General features: G+C 42.6%; 2 protein-coding genes and 1 long non-coding RNA gene across 23 annotated transcripts in view; 2 read left to right on the top strand and 1 right to left on the bottom strand.

Moving 5' to 3' along the window:
* Positions 1-2,290, top strand: part of SERBP1 (SERPINE1 mRNA binding protein 1) — a 16,293-nt gene extending 14,003 nt beyond the window's left edge. For all 4 annotated transcript variants that reach the window (XM_014831670.3, XM_014831668.3, XM_014831669.3 and 1 more), the window contains exon 8: positions 61-2,290. In XM_014831670.3, the coding sequence (XP_014687156.1) occupies positions 61-117 (57 nt within the window). In that variant the 3' untranslated portion in view covers positions 118-2,290. The remainder of the gene's footprint in view (positions 1-60) is intronic.
* IL12RB2 (interleukin 12 receptor subunit beta 2) overlaps positions 1,283-16,906 on the bottom strand; it is an 85,499-nt gene continuing 69,875 nt past the window's right edge. For all 10 annotated transcript variants that reach the window (XM_070486566.1, XM_070486569.1, XM_070486572.1 and 7 more), the window contains one exon: positions 1,283-13,432. In XM_070486566.1, coding sequence (XP_070342667.1) covers positions 12,893-13,432 — 540 coding nt within the window. In that variant the 3' untranslated portion in view covers positions 1,283-12,892. The remainder of the gene's footprint in view (positions 13,433-16,906) is intronic.
* LOC106825067 (uncharacterized) overlaps positions 13,428-16,906 on the top strand; it is a 14,989-nt gene continuing 11,510 nt past the window's right edge. For 8 of the 9 annotated variants that reach the window (XR_011494806.1, XR_011494803.1, XR_011494800.1 and 5 more), the window contains exon 1: positions 13,428-16,324. This is a non-coding gene — a long non-coding RNA (uncharacterized lncRNA). The remainder of the gene's footprint in view (positions 16,325-16,906) is intronic. The other variant, XR_011494804.1, reaches the window with a different exon arrangement.

Here is a 16,906-nt window from a genome sequence, read left to right as displayed (position 1 = left end):
GACACTGGCGGTTTATTTCCGGAGTTGAGAATTGTTAATCTCGGTTTGTTTGTTTTTCAGTCCAGTGCTTCTGCTCCTGATGTAGATGACCCAGAGGCCTTCCCAGCTCTGGCTTAACTGGACGCCATAGAAAACCCTGGTTCCTTTGTGGACCCTCCTCTCTGAAGTTTTGCATGCTTAAGGATCCCAAACGACTAAGAAATTAAAAAAAAAAAAAAAAAGACTGTCATTCATACCATTCACACCTAAAGACTGAATTTTATCTGTTTTGAAAATGAACTTCTCTCGCTACACAGAAGTAACAATATGGTAGTCAGTTTTGTATTTAGAAATGTATTGGTAGCAGGGATGTTTTCATAATTTTCAGAGATTATGCATTCTTCATGAATACTTTTGTATTGCTGCTTGCAAATATGCATTTCCAAACTTGAAATATAGGTGTGAACAGTGTGTACCAGTTTAAAGCTTTTCACTTCATTGTGTTTTTAATTAAGGATTTAGATGTTCCCCCAATTACAAACTGGGTTTAAATATTGGACATGATATCAGTTTTAATACCTGCTTTGCATTTTCACACATGGTCAACTGGGACATGTAAACTTGGATTGTCAAATTTTATGCTGTGTGGAATACTAACTACTTTATGTATTTTAACTTAGTTTTAATATTTTCATTTCTGGGAAAACTTTTTTCACTTCTCATGATAGCTGTTATATATGCTAAATCTTTATATACAGAAATATCAGTACTTGAACAGATTCAAAGCACATTGGTTTATTAACCCTTTGTTCCTCCTGCATGGTTCATTAGATTCAAATTATAATTGATTTACAATTTCAACTATATTTACTTTTAAAATGTGTGACTTTCAATTTTTAAACCAAACTAGACACCTTATTGTGAAAGTTGCTTAAGCTACTTGTTGATAGACACATCCTGTCAAGTGAAGTAGTTTTATGGGCGTTGGGGTTTTTTCCCCTCTGACAGGGTGGGTGGAACAAGTTGATTTGGCTAATGCGTAATATTTAAACGGCTCTGTAAAATAAGTGTCTGGCCACTCAGTATAAGTTGTATGTGTGAAAGGTTTCAACTCAAAATTGTACATCCGTAATCAACAACCCTTAACCTTCCTTGTTCTAAAGAAACCAAAGGGCACTGGTTAGTATGGTAAGATGGGGGAGTATGTTAATTTTTGGAATTTGGAAAGCAGACAGCTTTACTTTATAAGGTTGGAACAGCAGCACCATCCATGAAGTGTAAACCAAAAACCTTACTGTTTCTGAAAATCCTATATTACTATTAATTTTGGTCTTAAGTTGATAGATGACTGTTCCACAGAAGGTGATAAATCTTTTACCTCTTTTTCCATTAGAAAATTAGGTTAATAATGCATTCCTTGATCAGGAGCATCACCACTTACTAAAACATACATGGAGAGAATGATCAATAAACAGGTTTTCTAGGATTTTCTTTTAGTCTTCTGCCAGATTTATTAATAAACAGGAAAGGAGTTTTATTTACAGTTTTAAGAATGTATTGTCACTCAATTTTCAGTATTCTACCTGTGTATGGTAACGTGCAGCTTTTACAATGTTGAGGATCTTAAATCATAAAACGTCTGCTACTTAGCTGATTAGTTCTCCCATATACTTCTAAAAGAGAGAGAAATTGTACAGTATAACAGTTATTCATTTGCATTAGATTTCTCAATCTAGTTACCTACTAGTTTGACATCTTAGGAAGGACGTAATTGGTTTTTAATGATGGATAAACTTGTGCTGGTGTTTTGGATCTTATGATGCTGAGCGTGTTCTGCACTGGTGCTAATGTCTAATATACTTTTATATTTACAAACATACCTGCTACCCAGAGGCAAGTATTAATTTAGTCCACGTGGACTATTGACCCCTCTTGAGATTGCAACATACGCACTCCTAAATCAGTGTGTTTAGACTTTCAAGTATCTTAACTTGTTTCTGGACATGTAACGTGTTTATAAATCTCTTGATTTCTAGCAACATATAGAAAACACCTTCTATGAAAAACACTTCACAAGTTCTACTCATTGTCAGCCATTGCTGGCATTCTGTCACTAGAGAATACACAGCAATATCTGGTATGTTGCAAGCTTTCAAGATAGCCTGAATTTTAAAAAGTTGGTCCATTAGTTGTATCTGATGGATGTAAATTTGCCTCCTAGTTCACTTTGTGTCAAGAGCTAAAACTGTGAACCTAACTTTCTTTTATTGGTGGGTAATAACTGAAAATAAAGATTTTATTTTCATGCTCACTTCTTAAAAGTCATAAAAACAATCAAATAGGAGCCCATTTATCGTCACGTGTTTTCTGACCTGTGTGCGCACCCCCAAGATAATGTTCATAGTTCATTTTTTCCCCTTATACTTAGGTTTGGTTTATGTGGGATTTTTGTTAAACCAGGCTGTTAAATCACTTTTTTGAGGGATACCTATTTTAATAAGTACTATAATTAGGAAGTTGAATTCTTAGAAAATGAATTTCAAGGACTGGCATTTAGCAGATCTGAGTGTGAAGGTTATTATACTGAATGCTACTTTTTTTTTTTTTTAACGAACAGGGTATAATGCTATAAAAATCTCTTAATGGATATAGAGCCCTAAATAATAATGGTGGCAGATGGAATGTTTTAGTGAGCTAATATCTTGATGCTTTTAAATGCAAATACTGCCAGAGTTGATGTTAAGATATTTTCAGCTTGCATTGAAATGATTAGGGTATGGTTTCTTTTTTACTTAAATACTATTTGAGACCTATGTGGAGTTCTGAAAGATTTAAAAATGTGTCACTAGGTACTATACCTTACTCAGTTTTATTTTAAACACATCATCTCCAGGGTTGTAAATCTATAGTTGGGCTTATTTTTTGGTATGGATTTGGAGGGAGAATATTAACTATCCATTCTGATTGTGTTATTTTTCTAATGACTGGAGGTGGTTGCACTGAAATAGAAAAATGTTACTAGGCTATTAGAGTTGCATACAAAGTGTAATGTATATTAGATTTTTCAAATATATTTTAAAGAGCACTAGCATTATGTTGAAGTAACCAACAAGTGTTAAAAGGTTAAAAAAATTTTGGAGAACTGTGAAGCTGCTACAGCGGAATGATTTTGACTTTAAGGTAAGATTATATCCGGTAGGTTAATGGACAACTGTCCCAATGTTAACGTAATTGGTAATAGCAAGTTCTGGGGCTGTCAGGTGCATGCAATTCTACTTACTTTTTTTTTTTTAGATTTTATTTTTCCTTTTTCTTCCCAAATCCCCCCAGTACATAGTTGTATATTTTAGTTGTGGGTCCTTCTAGTTGTGGCATGTGGGATGCCGTCTCAGCATGGCTTGATGATTGGTGTACATAGTTGTATATTTTAGTTGTTGTGGCTCCTTCTAGTTGTGGGATGTAGGACGCCGCCTCACCATGGCTTGATGAGTGATGCCATGTCCGTGCCCAGGATCTGAACTGGTGAAACCCTGGGCCGCCAAAGCAGAGCGCTCAAACTTAACCACTCGGCCATGGGGCCGGCCTGCAATTCTACTTTCTAAAGGAAGTAACTAAATGCTTAGGAAATAAATTCTAACCCAAACATTTGTAATTCGACTGATACTCACCTGTAAATAAGTATTTAGTAAGTCTTAGAAGTCAGATCTCCCAAGTTAACTGGAGAAAGCCCAGAACTTGATTACTAATATGCTTTGCTCTCTAGTAACAAGGCAGTAAAATAATCTCTAAGCAAATTTCTAGACCTAATAATTAGTGAAATAATTTGTCATTTGCAAAATTGTCAAGTTTTATTGAGATAAGTGGCAGCTTTCAAAAATTCCTGTTCAGTGAAGTTAGACAAATGTGGAGGTTATATAAGTGATATAAGTCTCTTTCAGGCTGAGAGGAATTTAGGAAGTCAAAGAACATAGGGAAAGGGAACCTAAAGGATGAGAAGCTTAGCAGCAGAAACTGGTTAGGATATAAAGATAATTTAAAACCATCATGATTTTGGCCACAGCAAAGTACTAACATTAGAAATGTGTCGTTTAAATAAGTGCAGTATCTAAGCCAGGGGTCAGCAAATTTCAGCCTCTGGCCTTTTTTTGTGCAGTCCCTGAGCTAAGAATGGCTTCTGCATTTTCAAATAAAAACAAATAATACTTTACAAAGAAATAGGTAGCTCACAAAGCTTAAAACATTATCTGGCCCTTTACAGAAAAAGTTTGCTACCAGCTGATCTAAGCTGTCATTCACAGGTCAGCATAAGAGTTCTGCAAGCTCTAGGTACAAATTAAGTCATGTGACCCCATGGGAAGTTGTGAAATGAGAAGTATTTTAAGGCAAATTGTTTGCCTCTTACCTCTCTAATCAGGATATGAGGGCAAGGTATCTGGCAGCCTCTAGCTTAAGATGCTCTTATTTTTAAAAAAGATGTAAACTTGCCGCTTAAGTATATTCTAAAAGCTGTTAAGGGAAGTATAAATTTGCTGTAAAAAGCTTAACGCCATGATTATAGTTCAGTGTTTCGCGTTTGGTGGCACTTCTCATCATTTAGTGTGAAGATTTTCCTGTAGTGCTGATTCATTTTTCCAGGAGGTGAAAATTCTGTACATTGTGTATAGGTTAGAAAGCAAATGTCTGTTTTAATTAACTCCATAGATTGAGCTGGGGCAGGAATTAATGGCTTGTGAGGACTGTTTCTCAGTCGGGAGAATATCCATTTGGGCAGAATTAAGCTTTTGTGCCATTGATTACGTGTGTTTTAAATAACTGGGAGTCACTTGTTCGCTTCTAAGTGGAAGGAAAAGGTGAGAAATGGTCTATACAAGTTAGAAATAATTCACCAAATTATGTTTTTGTTTGGGGTCTTATGTACGTACTTAGTGTTTTAAATCAGTAAGGAAGAAAGAGGAGTCAGTCCAGTGTTTTTGCTGCTAATTTGTGAGCCTGTGGCAGTTCCTGGTGCGTTTCTATTCTGAGCCTTGTGCATGAAAGACATCATTTAAAAGACACCTAGTGATGATGCCAGCATCTGACGATTCTGATTCAACTTGGATTTTTTTAACCGATGTAGATAATTGATTCATACCAGGTGATGAGACAGTTGCTCTAAACTGGTCTTGCTATGGCTTTGTTAAATAGTTGCATTATGTGCTACTGGTACGAAATGTGAAAAGAGAAGCCTAGTATTCAGGATTTTGATATTTCTTTGATAAACTGAGTAGGGAAAGTGGGAAGTAGCTTAGCTTTGGGCAGTATTGTTTACACTCTATCACCTTAATTGCAAGTTTTGGCTGATTCATTTCTCTTACAGATTTTAGGACCTAAAAAGATCTCTAGTTTGAAGAAATGGCATTGGTTTTTCATCTACCTAGAATGAGGATTCTATATAAAGTTGTCCAGCTGAACTTGGTTCTTGATATTTTACTGCCTAGAATTGTGTCATATTGGGACTAAAATTTCATGTTAGCTGATGAATAATTTTGTTCTGGAACTTTGCGTGTTGAATTCTTGTTTCACACCTTGGGTGTAATCCATAGTGAATTCTGTTTGGCAACCACACTGACAGTATTTAGAAGAGCACATGTTTAGACGTTTTGTCAGAGTGCTCAGACTGATTAAACACATCAGAGAAGATGGTAGATTCCTCCCGCCCAGCCCCCAGTTTCATGGCTGAAAATGTTTAGGCTTTTGTGATTGTTGAGTTGAACACAGATAATTTTCTGTTTAAAGGTAGACGATTCATCTTTTGTCTGGAAATTCTGAATTTTCAGTGAAGCTTCCACACTTTTTCGGTATAAAATGAACAACTTCTAAAAAGGGCTGATAGTCTGGTTTCAACTTGATTTTGTGTACATGTTTACTAAGGCTTCATTTAGGCGCACAAGTCCAAGTTAGGAGCTTCTGAAGAATGCGTGGGAAGACTGCATTGGCTAAAGCTGCTTCTGCTTCAGACCACTGCATTTTGTTCCTAATAGCTTTCCTTGAAGATTGAGTAGCACTTACTCTCTGTATCAGCAAAATCCAGCGAAGTGTTTTAACAACTGCACTGACTCAGGTGTTTCTTGAGTCAAATAGCAGAGCTGGAAGTCATGTTGAGTGAAGTCGAGATGTGCTTTGGATGCTTGTAATACTAAGTGAAAATACTTAATCATCTGAGAAACAAGTTCTCTTTAGGAGAAAATGGGCAGTTTATTAAGAGAAAATTGCCACTATACTTTGCTTGAAGAACTTAACCAGTGCCTCCTAGTTACAGAACAGCATGAATGTTCCCCTTTTTTTTCAGGATCATCAGTCGTGCTACTTAGATTTATTAAACTTGAAAAGTAACGGCAGATTTTTAGAGGAAAAAAATAGATTTGAAGATTGCATCAGTAGCTGGAGAAGTGACCTATTGACTTAATTTTCTTTGCGAGTTGTTTTAATCTGTTGCCTCTGCAAGGAGGTCAAAAGTGGGTTTTTTTTTTTTTTAAACCGTCTACACAGCTGCTCTGAAAGCTACCCTGCCACAGAGAGTGTTTATAGGAGTGGAACAGAGACAGTCACAGAGTCGTCATACAAGGATGAGGGGAGGGGGAAAAATTCAGGAAACAAGTTTTCTACAGTGTTGTGAAGAGAAGGAAATAGTCTTTCATTCCCTTTGATGGAATCGAGTAAGATTTCTATTTCTTAGTGAGATTTTCACATTGAGAGGTATTTTTGGCAGAGGAGGCCTGAGGACGGGGGTCTAGGCTCTGGTCTAGATGTCGCAAGAAATGCACTCAGGCTACACAGACCCATTCACAGCTAATGTGCGGAGAGATGCAATTCCCATTTTAGCAAGTAAATTGAGACTTTCTTCCAGAAAGGAACGGGTGGTTTTGTTTTGCTACTAATTTTCATCCAATTTTGAAAGAATACTTTTGCAGCTTTTTGAACTAGTGAAAATAGTCCTGCTGGTGGGTGTCCTGCCTTTCCAGTGAAAATTCAGGGCCTTTGAGTACAGTTTATTCTCTGTGAGAATCTCCTAATAGCTTTTATAGTATTTAGTTGAGTCCTATTACCTATAGGTAGTAAGATGTCTGAAATTGGCAAGGGAACGTGTTTGGAACCTCACCTGACTCTTGCCTAGGCAAGAGCAGGATGTCTCATGGAAGAATTCCTTAAAGTTGTGGAAATTGAAAAGTAGTCTGAATAGACTTGAAGGGACCTATGGCAACACATAATAGGTGTGTATGTTTCTCAGAGATGGGATGTAAATCTCAGAACCAGCTTAGGAATGGGTTTGCCACTTGTAAAGAAAGAAAAGACAGCCAGCAAAATGTGGAACCAATCACCATAGAACGATTCAACAATGCATACAAGCTACAAAATTGAGTTAAATGCAGCCTTAATTTCTTTTTGCTTAAGAATTAGCTGTCACGTTTGGAAAAAAATCAGGTAAGTTGGGTGGGGTTATAGCTATTTTAATGAAAACATTGGTTACTTTTCAATTTAAAAAGTGTAATGTGTTTATAGCTTTACTCCATTTATCAATTTGCTTAAAATAATGGACTTTCTTGGGAGTGTAATTTACCTTGTCTGGCCTACCTTTGCCTTGTATTGAAGGATCTAGATCAGCTGGGTAGATAAAATTAGCAAATTCAGGAGTGCCAGATTTGTCCTGGTGTCATTTGTTTTAAAATTTACCTGGCTTTTCGGTAGATTTCTCAAGAATCAAGAATGACGTACAACTTTAGAAGTATGGAAATACCAGTTTTGGTTATCTAGTGAAAAATCTTAAGAGATTTTTATGGAACCACAGTTGTAGTCAACTACAGTCAGAACCCCATTGATGTAGACTGCAGAGCAGCCATTTTGAGAGGAATTCCGTAGTTGAAAGTTACACTCTAAACCACACTTTCCAGGATCAGGGCTGAGTTGTGTGACTGGTTAAGTTACTTAACTGTTTCCTCATCTCTATAGTGGAAATAACACCTACCTTAACCAGTTGTGGTCAGAACTGAATTACATCCCTTAAAAACTGCCTGTACTAAGTACTGTGTTAGATGTTGGTTACTATTAACAATTCCTACTACATACTAGAATGGGAATTTGGCAAAAATTGGCTTGTTACATAAACCTTGTATTTGAAAGATTGATTGCTTCAGTTATTACCCTGACATCCCCAACCCTCACCTAGTCGGTCATCTTCTTTGCCTTTTCTACTGTGTGACAGGAGCACTTAAGGGTCAATGAAAATGCCAGACAGGAGATGGAGAATGAAAGAGACATGGGCCGTAAAGAAAGTGGTTGGTAGTGTTTCTCTAGACCTACTGTCTCAGGTCTTCAGAAGGAAAATGGTAATATTTTATATTTTAATGATTTTATCCAATTATGAAAGTATGAGTATTTGTGATGAAAAGAATGCAGAAATGTAATTTAAAAACCTGGAAGTAACACTTAACATTTTGGTGTATAGTATATTCTTTAAAAACAATTTTTGTATTGACTTATAAAAGTGAGGTCATTCTATTCAGCCTTTTGTAACTGACCATTTCCATGTCAAATGTTGTTAGACTTTTTAAAGGACTGCATAGTATGCTTTTCATCAATTCTAAGATCCATCCCAATTTCAAGCATGTTAGAATGTGTGTGTTTGGGGGTGGAATGTGCACCATAGAAATCGATGGTATCTTAGTTTTAATCAACATTTTTCCCTATTCAGAACGTAAAGTAACGGAGTAGTCTTAGACTGGTGTAGTCTTAGATTCTGTGAAATTCAGTCTTTGATTGTGTAGATGATTTAACTAGGTCTCTGCTGTGATGAATTCTTTATTCAATTTATGCTATTTATGCTATTCTTTAGTCTACATTGCTAGGAATGGAGTTGCTTATTCAAATTTTATTGAATATTGCCCAACTGCCTCCAGAAAGGAGCCAACTAATTTGCAAACAGCAGTTTCTCTGATTAACACTGGCTAATTTTTTCTGTAATTTCCTAATTTGGTAAGTGAAAAATGGTATTTAATTTTCATTTCTTTGGTTACAGGTGATTGTTTTTTTTCATGCTTATGGGGCATTTACATGTGTTTTGTGAGTTGCTCACTCAGCTAATTTTTCTTTGAAGTGTTGGCTTTTTTCTTATTGATCCGTAACAGCACCTTATTAAGAAGTTATTTTTGGCATACATTGCAAATGTTATGTAACTTTCATGTATGTGAGCTTTGCAAAATTTTTTTGTTTTTTCCTAAAGATTGGCACCTGAGCTAACAACTGTTGCCAATCTTTTTTTTTTTTCCCCTCCTCAAATCCCCCCAGTACATAGTTGTATATTTTAGTTGTGAGTCGTTCTAGTTGTGGCATGTGGGATGCTGCCTCAACATGGCCTCATGAGTGGTGCCATGTCCATGCCCAGGATCCAAACCTTGGGCTGCCGAAGCGGAGCACGCAAACTTAACCACTCAGCCATGGGGTTGGCCCCTGCAAAGTTTTAAGTGGAAATTTACTCCAGTATAGGCTGTGATGTAAAGATCTGACTTGTTTCTTTTCATCATCAGTTAGCCAATTGATGGAATTGCTTACCTTTTTTTAGGGGGAAGAAGAGACCTTTCTGATCTCTTACTCTAGAGAGTGATTTACTTGAGGGTTCACCTGTCAGCTTTTCATGAGGGTGGCTAATGTGAACATCTGCATGCTAGGAAGAGAAAAACAGGGCTCCTTTGGAAGGCTTGAGCAGCGATACTGGGACAGATGACAAGGCATCAGGTGAAAGACAATGAGCTTGATGGAGAAAAACCAAGGACTGGACAGGGCGCATTGACCAGAAGAGAATGCCTAGCTTGATCTCTCTCCCTGGCTTCAGGGCATTGCTGTTGTCCCTGTAGGCTATTAAAACAGAGAGATTGGGACAGGGTGGAGGGGAAAAGGCAGCAAAGGGAAAGAACTAGATAACACTAGTTTGACTTTCATATTGCCTGTAAGGAAGACAAAAGCCCAGGAAATAGAATCTCTGGCTTCTGGGAAAGAGGGCCCCTTAAGGAACAATTCAAGGTAAGGATCTCTACACAAGAATTAATGGTGGACATGACTAGGAATCCATTAAGAATGCAGTTGGACTCTATTTGTAGTGTTTAGGTCCCAGAGATCAAGGAATTTGATGTTTTAAGAGAGCAGAGATTTCTGGGTTGACTTTAGGATGTCCATCAGGAGTGAGGATTTAAATCATTGCTAATTTTCCTGAGGAATGCAAGCCTGGCTGTGTGAATATTGGTGAGCTGCACCTAGCCCTGGTGGAACCAGGCATCCTGGTTTGGGATTTTGTGTGGGGGGAGGAGGGTTGTGAAAACTACTTGGGGCAAGGGTAGAGCGAGGTCGCCATCCTCTGTCATCATGAAAGGACATCTTATCTCGCAGAGTGAGCAGCCGAAGGCATGCTCAAATAGGCATTTAAAATGAGACACGCCCCGTGCATTACAGTGGGGTAGAATGGGGGCTGGGAATGAAGAGGAACAGACAGACTCAATTGTAGCTGTAAAGAGGAAGCAGAGACTGCTGTACTGGCCTCTGGAAAAGAAGGAGTAAGATGAAAGTGGTGACAGGTGACACATTTTGCTTTTTGTTGATAGCCTACTATGGATAGCCAGGTATGGTGCTGGGGAAACAGTGTCATGCTTCCTGTCTTCAAGTTATTGCGAGTCCAGTAGAGGAAGTAAGTGGTGTGGGCATCACACTAGGGGAGGCGCTAAGGCCTTGCATTCTTAGAAGGAGCCTTTGGAGTCAAGAAAGTCTCCCTTTAAACGTTTTTATTTGTTTTGTTTTGTTTACTTTTTTAGGAAAACAAATGACTGCAGTATTGCCTGGGCTTTAAAGGAAGGGAAAGGGTCTGGGGGATCAAAGGGAGACTGGGAGTTGGGTATTGGGACCAAGGAAGGAGGGGAGCAGAGACTTAAGGTGGATAGCAGGTAGTCAAGGAAATCAAAGTAGGAGAAACAGGTACAGTCACGTGCTGCATAGAGGCCACATCAGTGTTGCGCTCAACGACAAACCATATACAACAGCGGTCCCATAAGTTTAGTACCACAGAGCCTAGGTATGTAGCAGGCTGTACCATCTGGGTTTGTGTAAGTGCACTCCGATGTTCGCACAACGACAAAATTGCCTAACACATTTCTCAGAATGTCAAGTGTTGGCATGACTTTTGGAAGAAAAATGTTGGCTCCCATTGTCAAGAGGTGATAGATTGGCCTGCTGAGGAGGTGGCCTTGTCTGTCATGGCCTATTGAAAACTAATGGGGGGCATCACATCCTGGGTGCAGACAAGCCAAAGCTGAAGCTGCTGAGCTGCCGAGAACCGTGGTGTTGGGGTGCTGTGCAGCTGCTGAATAGGGTAGAATGGAGATGGAAGGAAAGAGCTTAAGTTTTTCAAAGAAAGTGCAGAACTAACTTGTCTGGACTGGCAGGAAGCACGGATGAAGAGTTAAACATGAATACGCAGAGCACGTGTTCACTGCTTCGGTTTTCAGAGCTCTGAGGGACGTCTGATAAACCAAAGCCGCCTGAGCTCCAGTGTTTGGGTGGGATGGCCGTAGTGGGTAGGCCCTAGGCTTGACAGGGATTTAAGAAAAAGATTCTTGGGCCTCTCATCCTGTTCTTTTGGGAAGAGAACTATTAGCACTTAGCCAAGACTCTTGCCCTGGCAGCTTAGCGGAAGTGCCTATAGTGAAGGGACAGAGGCAGCGATGGGCGAGAGGAAAGTGACAGGCCAGGGGCCACAGCTTGAAAGGAGTAGAACGTGGATCACGTTCCAAGTGTGTGCTGGGGAGAAGAGAAGTATCTTCCAGGCTCAGCTTGAGCTCTCTGAGGACCAGCTCAGTCTTTCTGGGGAGGGAAAGCAGATGCCTTTGCGAGAAGGGGACAAGTTTTGAGTGCAAACTTGGTGGTGTGGGTCTTAGACCCTGAGGTAGTCCTGGTCCTGAAGGCAGCACCTGCTGCAGCAGAAAGGAGAGAGCGGGGTTGGAGAGCCTCGGGCCCCACCTTGGTAAGACATCAGAGTTCCGAGAGGGAGGCTGCTTGCCTGGGGTCCTGTGGTGGGTTTACAGTAGCTTGCCACCATCAAGCTGCTCTTGATTCTCTGAAAGGATGAAGGCAAAACAAACTAGCAAAATTAGGAAGAAGGTACATTCTTAGGCTTCTGCAAATGAGGGTGGTCATGACCGTCTTGGGAGCCCTTTTATTGGTCTTCATCAGGGTCTTTTATATCCTCATCTGTAGAACTAAACTGATCTGTTCTGAAGGTTCCCTCTAATGCTCACTAGAAGTCCGTGATAGAGCTGTGCTCCCCAAGACGGTAGCCAGTATCGGTGGTGACTTTAAATTTACGATAAAAATTCAGTTCCTCAGTCACTCTAGACACGCTGCAAAGTGGCCCATAGTTAATGTGGCGAGCGTCCACTCTTGTACAGTGCGGACAAACGGCACATTTTCATCTCAGAAAGGCCTATTGGACAGTACTGATCTAGATAAGTCCTCGTATGGAGTAGCTGCCTTACGAATAGTTGTTGCATGAATGGTCGTGTGGGCTGTTTGCCGTTGCTGGCAAGAGTTCTGGTTTCCACTCTCCTTTCCCCTTCTGGCCAAAATAGCCAAGACAGTTGCCGGAACCCAGATTGGAGTCTCTGGGTCCACATGGTGGAGGATGTAATCTAAGGCTCTGGAGAGGGCAGGATGAAGTATGGGTTACCACCAACTCTCAGTTCCCAAGTCACCCTGAGCTGGCTTGCCTGCCCTCTAGCTGCAGGCAGGCCCGATGGCAGCACCCAGACGTGATGACCCTGCAGCAAGGGGCTGGGTAGATCAGGTATGCTGTGCTGGCTAGGGGCACACTGACTTTCCAAGCTTCGAGCTTTGCCACTCATAGCATGAGGGAGCCGCACCCCATCCTTAACCGATCCAGAGTCAGCTTTTCACCACAGGAGAAGGTGAGCGGGTGAAGGGGACTTGAGGGGAAAATGGAGAGGGCGATGGGCTGCGGCTCCAGTGCCTCCCCAGGGCCAGTTACAGCAGCCTCATGGGAAGGGAGATAGTCCATGTTGGAGGGTAAGTAGCCCTCGGTGGGAAGGTAGTCCACGGGCAGGACTGTCAAGGGGCCGGCTGGGTTTCCCGGCTTGGAGTCGGGGCTCCTGCCCCCCAGCACCTTGTACAGATTCACTAGTTGCCCTGTCTCTGCTGTGAGAGCCCTTGGAGGTGGTGGGCTCGAGGCGCTGGACCCTGTGTCTTCCTCAGAGGTGTAGTGACTTTGGACTCCTCGTCCCTTTTCCGGCCAGTTGGGGCGATGGGGATGTCCGAAGACTGAGGTCACTTGATGAAGGACTTCACTGATGACCAGGGGCTCAGGTTCTTCAAGAAGGGGCCAGTCTGTCAGGATCCTGTCCAAGGGCAGCTGTGTCTTCTCCTGAGAGAGCAGAGGAAGAGGCTTGTGTGGCTATGTTAGTAGCCCTGACAACCAACTTAACCAGGGTCCCCAAAGGCCTCCCAGCCTGCACTGTCTAGTCAGCTTGCAGCGGGACACTGGGCCCTTGGCTTTGCAAGGCAGGAGAAGCAGCCAGCGTTGTTGGGGACGCACACAGGCAGGAGCCATGGACTCCTTTCAGTGTGAGCGAAGCACCACGCTGCTCAGCCTCTAACCCAACTGCACTGGCTGCTGTTCCTCCAGGAGAGAGGGCGCGGTGGGTGCCAAGGGAAGGCTGAGCTTGCCTCTGGCTCGGGGAGGAGGCAGGGAGGACGTAAAAGGCTCACATTGGAGCTGCATCCTGACAGATACATAGTATTTTCCAGGTAGGGAGGTGGTGGGTAAGGAGGACTGGTCTATTCTAGAACCTGCTGGTTCTTTCCTTTTGACAGGCAAACTGAGGCTTCAGAAATTGGAGGAGGTCACGTGATGAAGGGACTTCTCAGGGATGCTAAGGAGTTTGGGCTTTGATACAACCCCTGAAAGGTCTTAGGCAGGGTAATATCCTCATCAGTTCTGTTCTTAAGAAAGACCCCTCCAGGCTAAGTTTTTGGGAGAAATTTTCATCCTTTTTGCCCTCCAGCTAATTTTCTCTGTTACTTCTCTTGATTACTTTCTCTTTTTCAGCCTCACATCAGCTACCAGCTCTTCAATGTCTTATTTCTTTCCTTCCCAAACTTACTGCTGATTCCCAAGTCCAAGTTCAAGCACTTTACTAACATTTCTTTTAATAGACTTTATTGGGCTCTCCTTACATCCTCGAAACTCGTCCACGCTGACTGCCTGGTCTCTCTAAGGCAGAGCTCCTAGTTTAATGACCCAGGCTTCCATGCGCGGTAAAGCTTCCAGCCCTTAGCTAGGCAGTCAGGTTCCTGCACCTTCCTGCACCTCCCCATGTTTCCGCTCAGGAGCTGTCGTAGGCACGCTGTCCTGGTCTCACTAAACACACCTTCTCAGTGCCACCACCACACTTGCGCGGCCACTGCCAGCCTCCACCCCTGCTTCTGTTGGCTGCGCCACCCCCTGCCTGACACCTTCCTCTTTCATGAAGCCCCTAGTGAGCGTTCCCTCCACTGCCCTCCTACAACAGCCAGCAAGGAGACCACCCAGGAGGTTCTTGGCACATGAACGCTTTGTACTGTCACTTTTTTTTTTTACGTGTCCATAAGTCATCTATGAGGAGGGACCATGTCTTAAGGGAGGAATAGGATGACAAAAAAATAGCCTTGGGACAGGGCAAACCGGTAGGACTAGTCCCAGCTCCCACACCCTACAGCTTGGGAAACTCCATCAACCTCTCTGGCCTTCGGTTCCCTTGTGTGTTAAATGCCAAATTGTGCAAGAGTGATTTGGCCTCTGCTGTCCTCTTTCTTGCCTTGGGTGTGGCGAGCGTCCAAAAAGTGGGTGATGGTGCCATCTCAGGGTGGACTTTCACAGAGGGCCCCGACAAGCTAGAGGGGATGTGTGTGTGTTTCTCTTTCAGGAGCCTGCTCCTTTCCAGTCGCTGCCCCAACTGGCCCCGGCACGTTGGTCTGGCTTGGAACATGCCTGTGGCTCTGGGAAGCAGAGCTCCCCAAGCGCCACTGCCACAGACGTGGGGGCGTGAACCCAGGCGCAGAACCGGCTGCGGGCTGCCCAGGTGAGGCGTTCGTGCGGCCTCTGGGAAGCTGTGGCAGTGCGGACAGGCTGCCCCTCGGAGCTCTGACAAGGCAGGCCTCCGGCCGGCGAGTCCCTGGGCAAGCCTCTGAGGTCGATGTTGGCCCAGGGACCTCACGCACACTATTTTAAGCTTTTACAAGCTCAAAAGGGATAACGTCCCAGTGATCCCCTTTATCACTTGGCCTTTTCCTCCAGAGCTGTCATGACACGTGTTTTTTTAGCCACATCTTAAGAAATGGCAGCACATTTGTTGGAGATGGAAGACTATCGTGTTTCTGAAGTCGGCCTCAGCCTGTCACTGGGAGCACGGTTTGAATCTTTAAACAGTCTACCCGCCTCAAGGGTCAGGCGACCTGGGGTCTGAGGCTGCCTCGAGGCCCTTGTCACAGATGCTATGTTTAAGCTAAATTTCTTCCAATTTTCTAATTCACCAGTTATTTTTGCAAGAGAAATATATGCACACAATTTTGTAAAAAAATTTAAGACTTAAAAGGAAATTTGTAATAAAATTAAGTGGCCCTCATATCCCCCTTCCCCTCCCCAAAGGCAACCACCAATATCAGTTTCATATGGAAGCTTCCAGAAATATCCTGTGCATGTGCTGGAGGAGTGTGTGTAAAATCTCCCTCCTTTTTATATAAGTGAGAACCCAGTTTAGACAACTGTTACAAACTTTGCTTTTTTCCACTTTTAAATATCTTAGAGATTTTTAGACACATGTAGATCTCATTTTTTTCAGTAGTTGCATAATATCCTGTTGTATGGATGGACCCAAATGTCTAATCTGCCCTCCCGGTGGCAGGTTACGTCACGCCCAGTTTTTGGCTTCTATCTGTAATGCTGCAGTGAACATATGGATACTATGCGGCTTTGGGCATGTATGTGGCAATTTCTGTTACCTTTTCCCTGTATTACTTTCTCTAACTCTTTGCGTGTCTTTCTCAGCATTTCTTCTAGGCTTTTTACAGGCCCTTCAGTGGCTCTGCAGCCTCTGTCTCCCCTCATGCCCAGGCAGGGGCAAACAGCCCACGACGCCAAAGCCACCAGCCTGGGAGCCAGGTGTCGGCGACGGACCCAGCGCTGCTCCCCCCATGCTATTTCAGGCTGTCAGGCGGGGGACCTGGAATCTCCGCACTGGGAGAGAGAGATCTGAAGGCTCCGTGGATTCGACTCCTGGTACTGACCCCCCTCTAACCCTAGCGGTGGCATCTCTATCGACTGCCTTCCTGTAGGTCATCATGACATTGCCACTGGGGGAGGGCCCCGTGTGTGACCACCTCTTTAGTTAATCTGTTCAGCTAGGGGTGTTGACTGCCAGAAACACTGCCTCATCCTGCGCTTAAAGATCTTTGAGGACGTAGACAATGTGGACGTATATGACGTATAAAGACCCTTGAGGACGTAGACAGTGTGGACGTATATGACGTATAAAGACCCTTGAGGGCGTAGACAGTGTGGACGTATATGACGTATAAAGACCCTTGAGGGCGTAGACAGTGTGGACGTATATGACGTATAAAGACCCTTGAGGGCGTAGACAGTGTGGACGTATATGACGTATAAAGACCCTTGAGGGCGTAGACAGTGTGGACGTATATGACGTATAAAGACCCTTGAGGGCGTAGACTGTGGACGTATATGACGTATAAAGACCCTTGAGGGCGTAGACAGTGTGGACGTATATGACGTATAAAGACCCTTGAGGGCGTAGACAGTGTGGACGTATATGACGTATAAAGACCCTTGAGGGCGTAGACT

The sequence above is a fragment of the Equus asinus genome, chromosome 16 (assembly GCF_041296235.1).
Source record: "Equus asinus isolate D_3611 breed Donkey chromosome 16, EquAss-T2T_v2, whole genome shotgun sequence".
Classification (NCBI taxonomy): Eukaryota; Metazoa; Chordata; class Mammalia; order Perissodactyla; family Equidae; genus Equus; species Equus asinus.
This window is presented reverse-complemented; position numbering and strand designations above follow the sequence as displayed.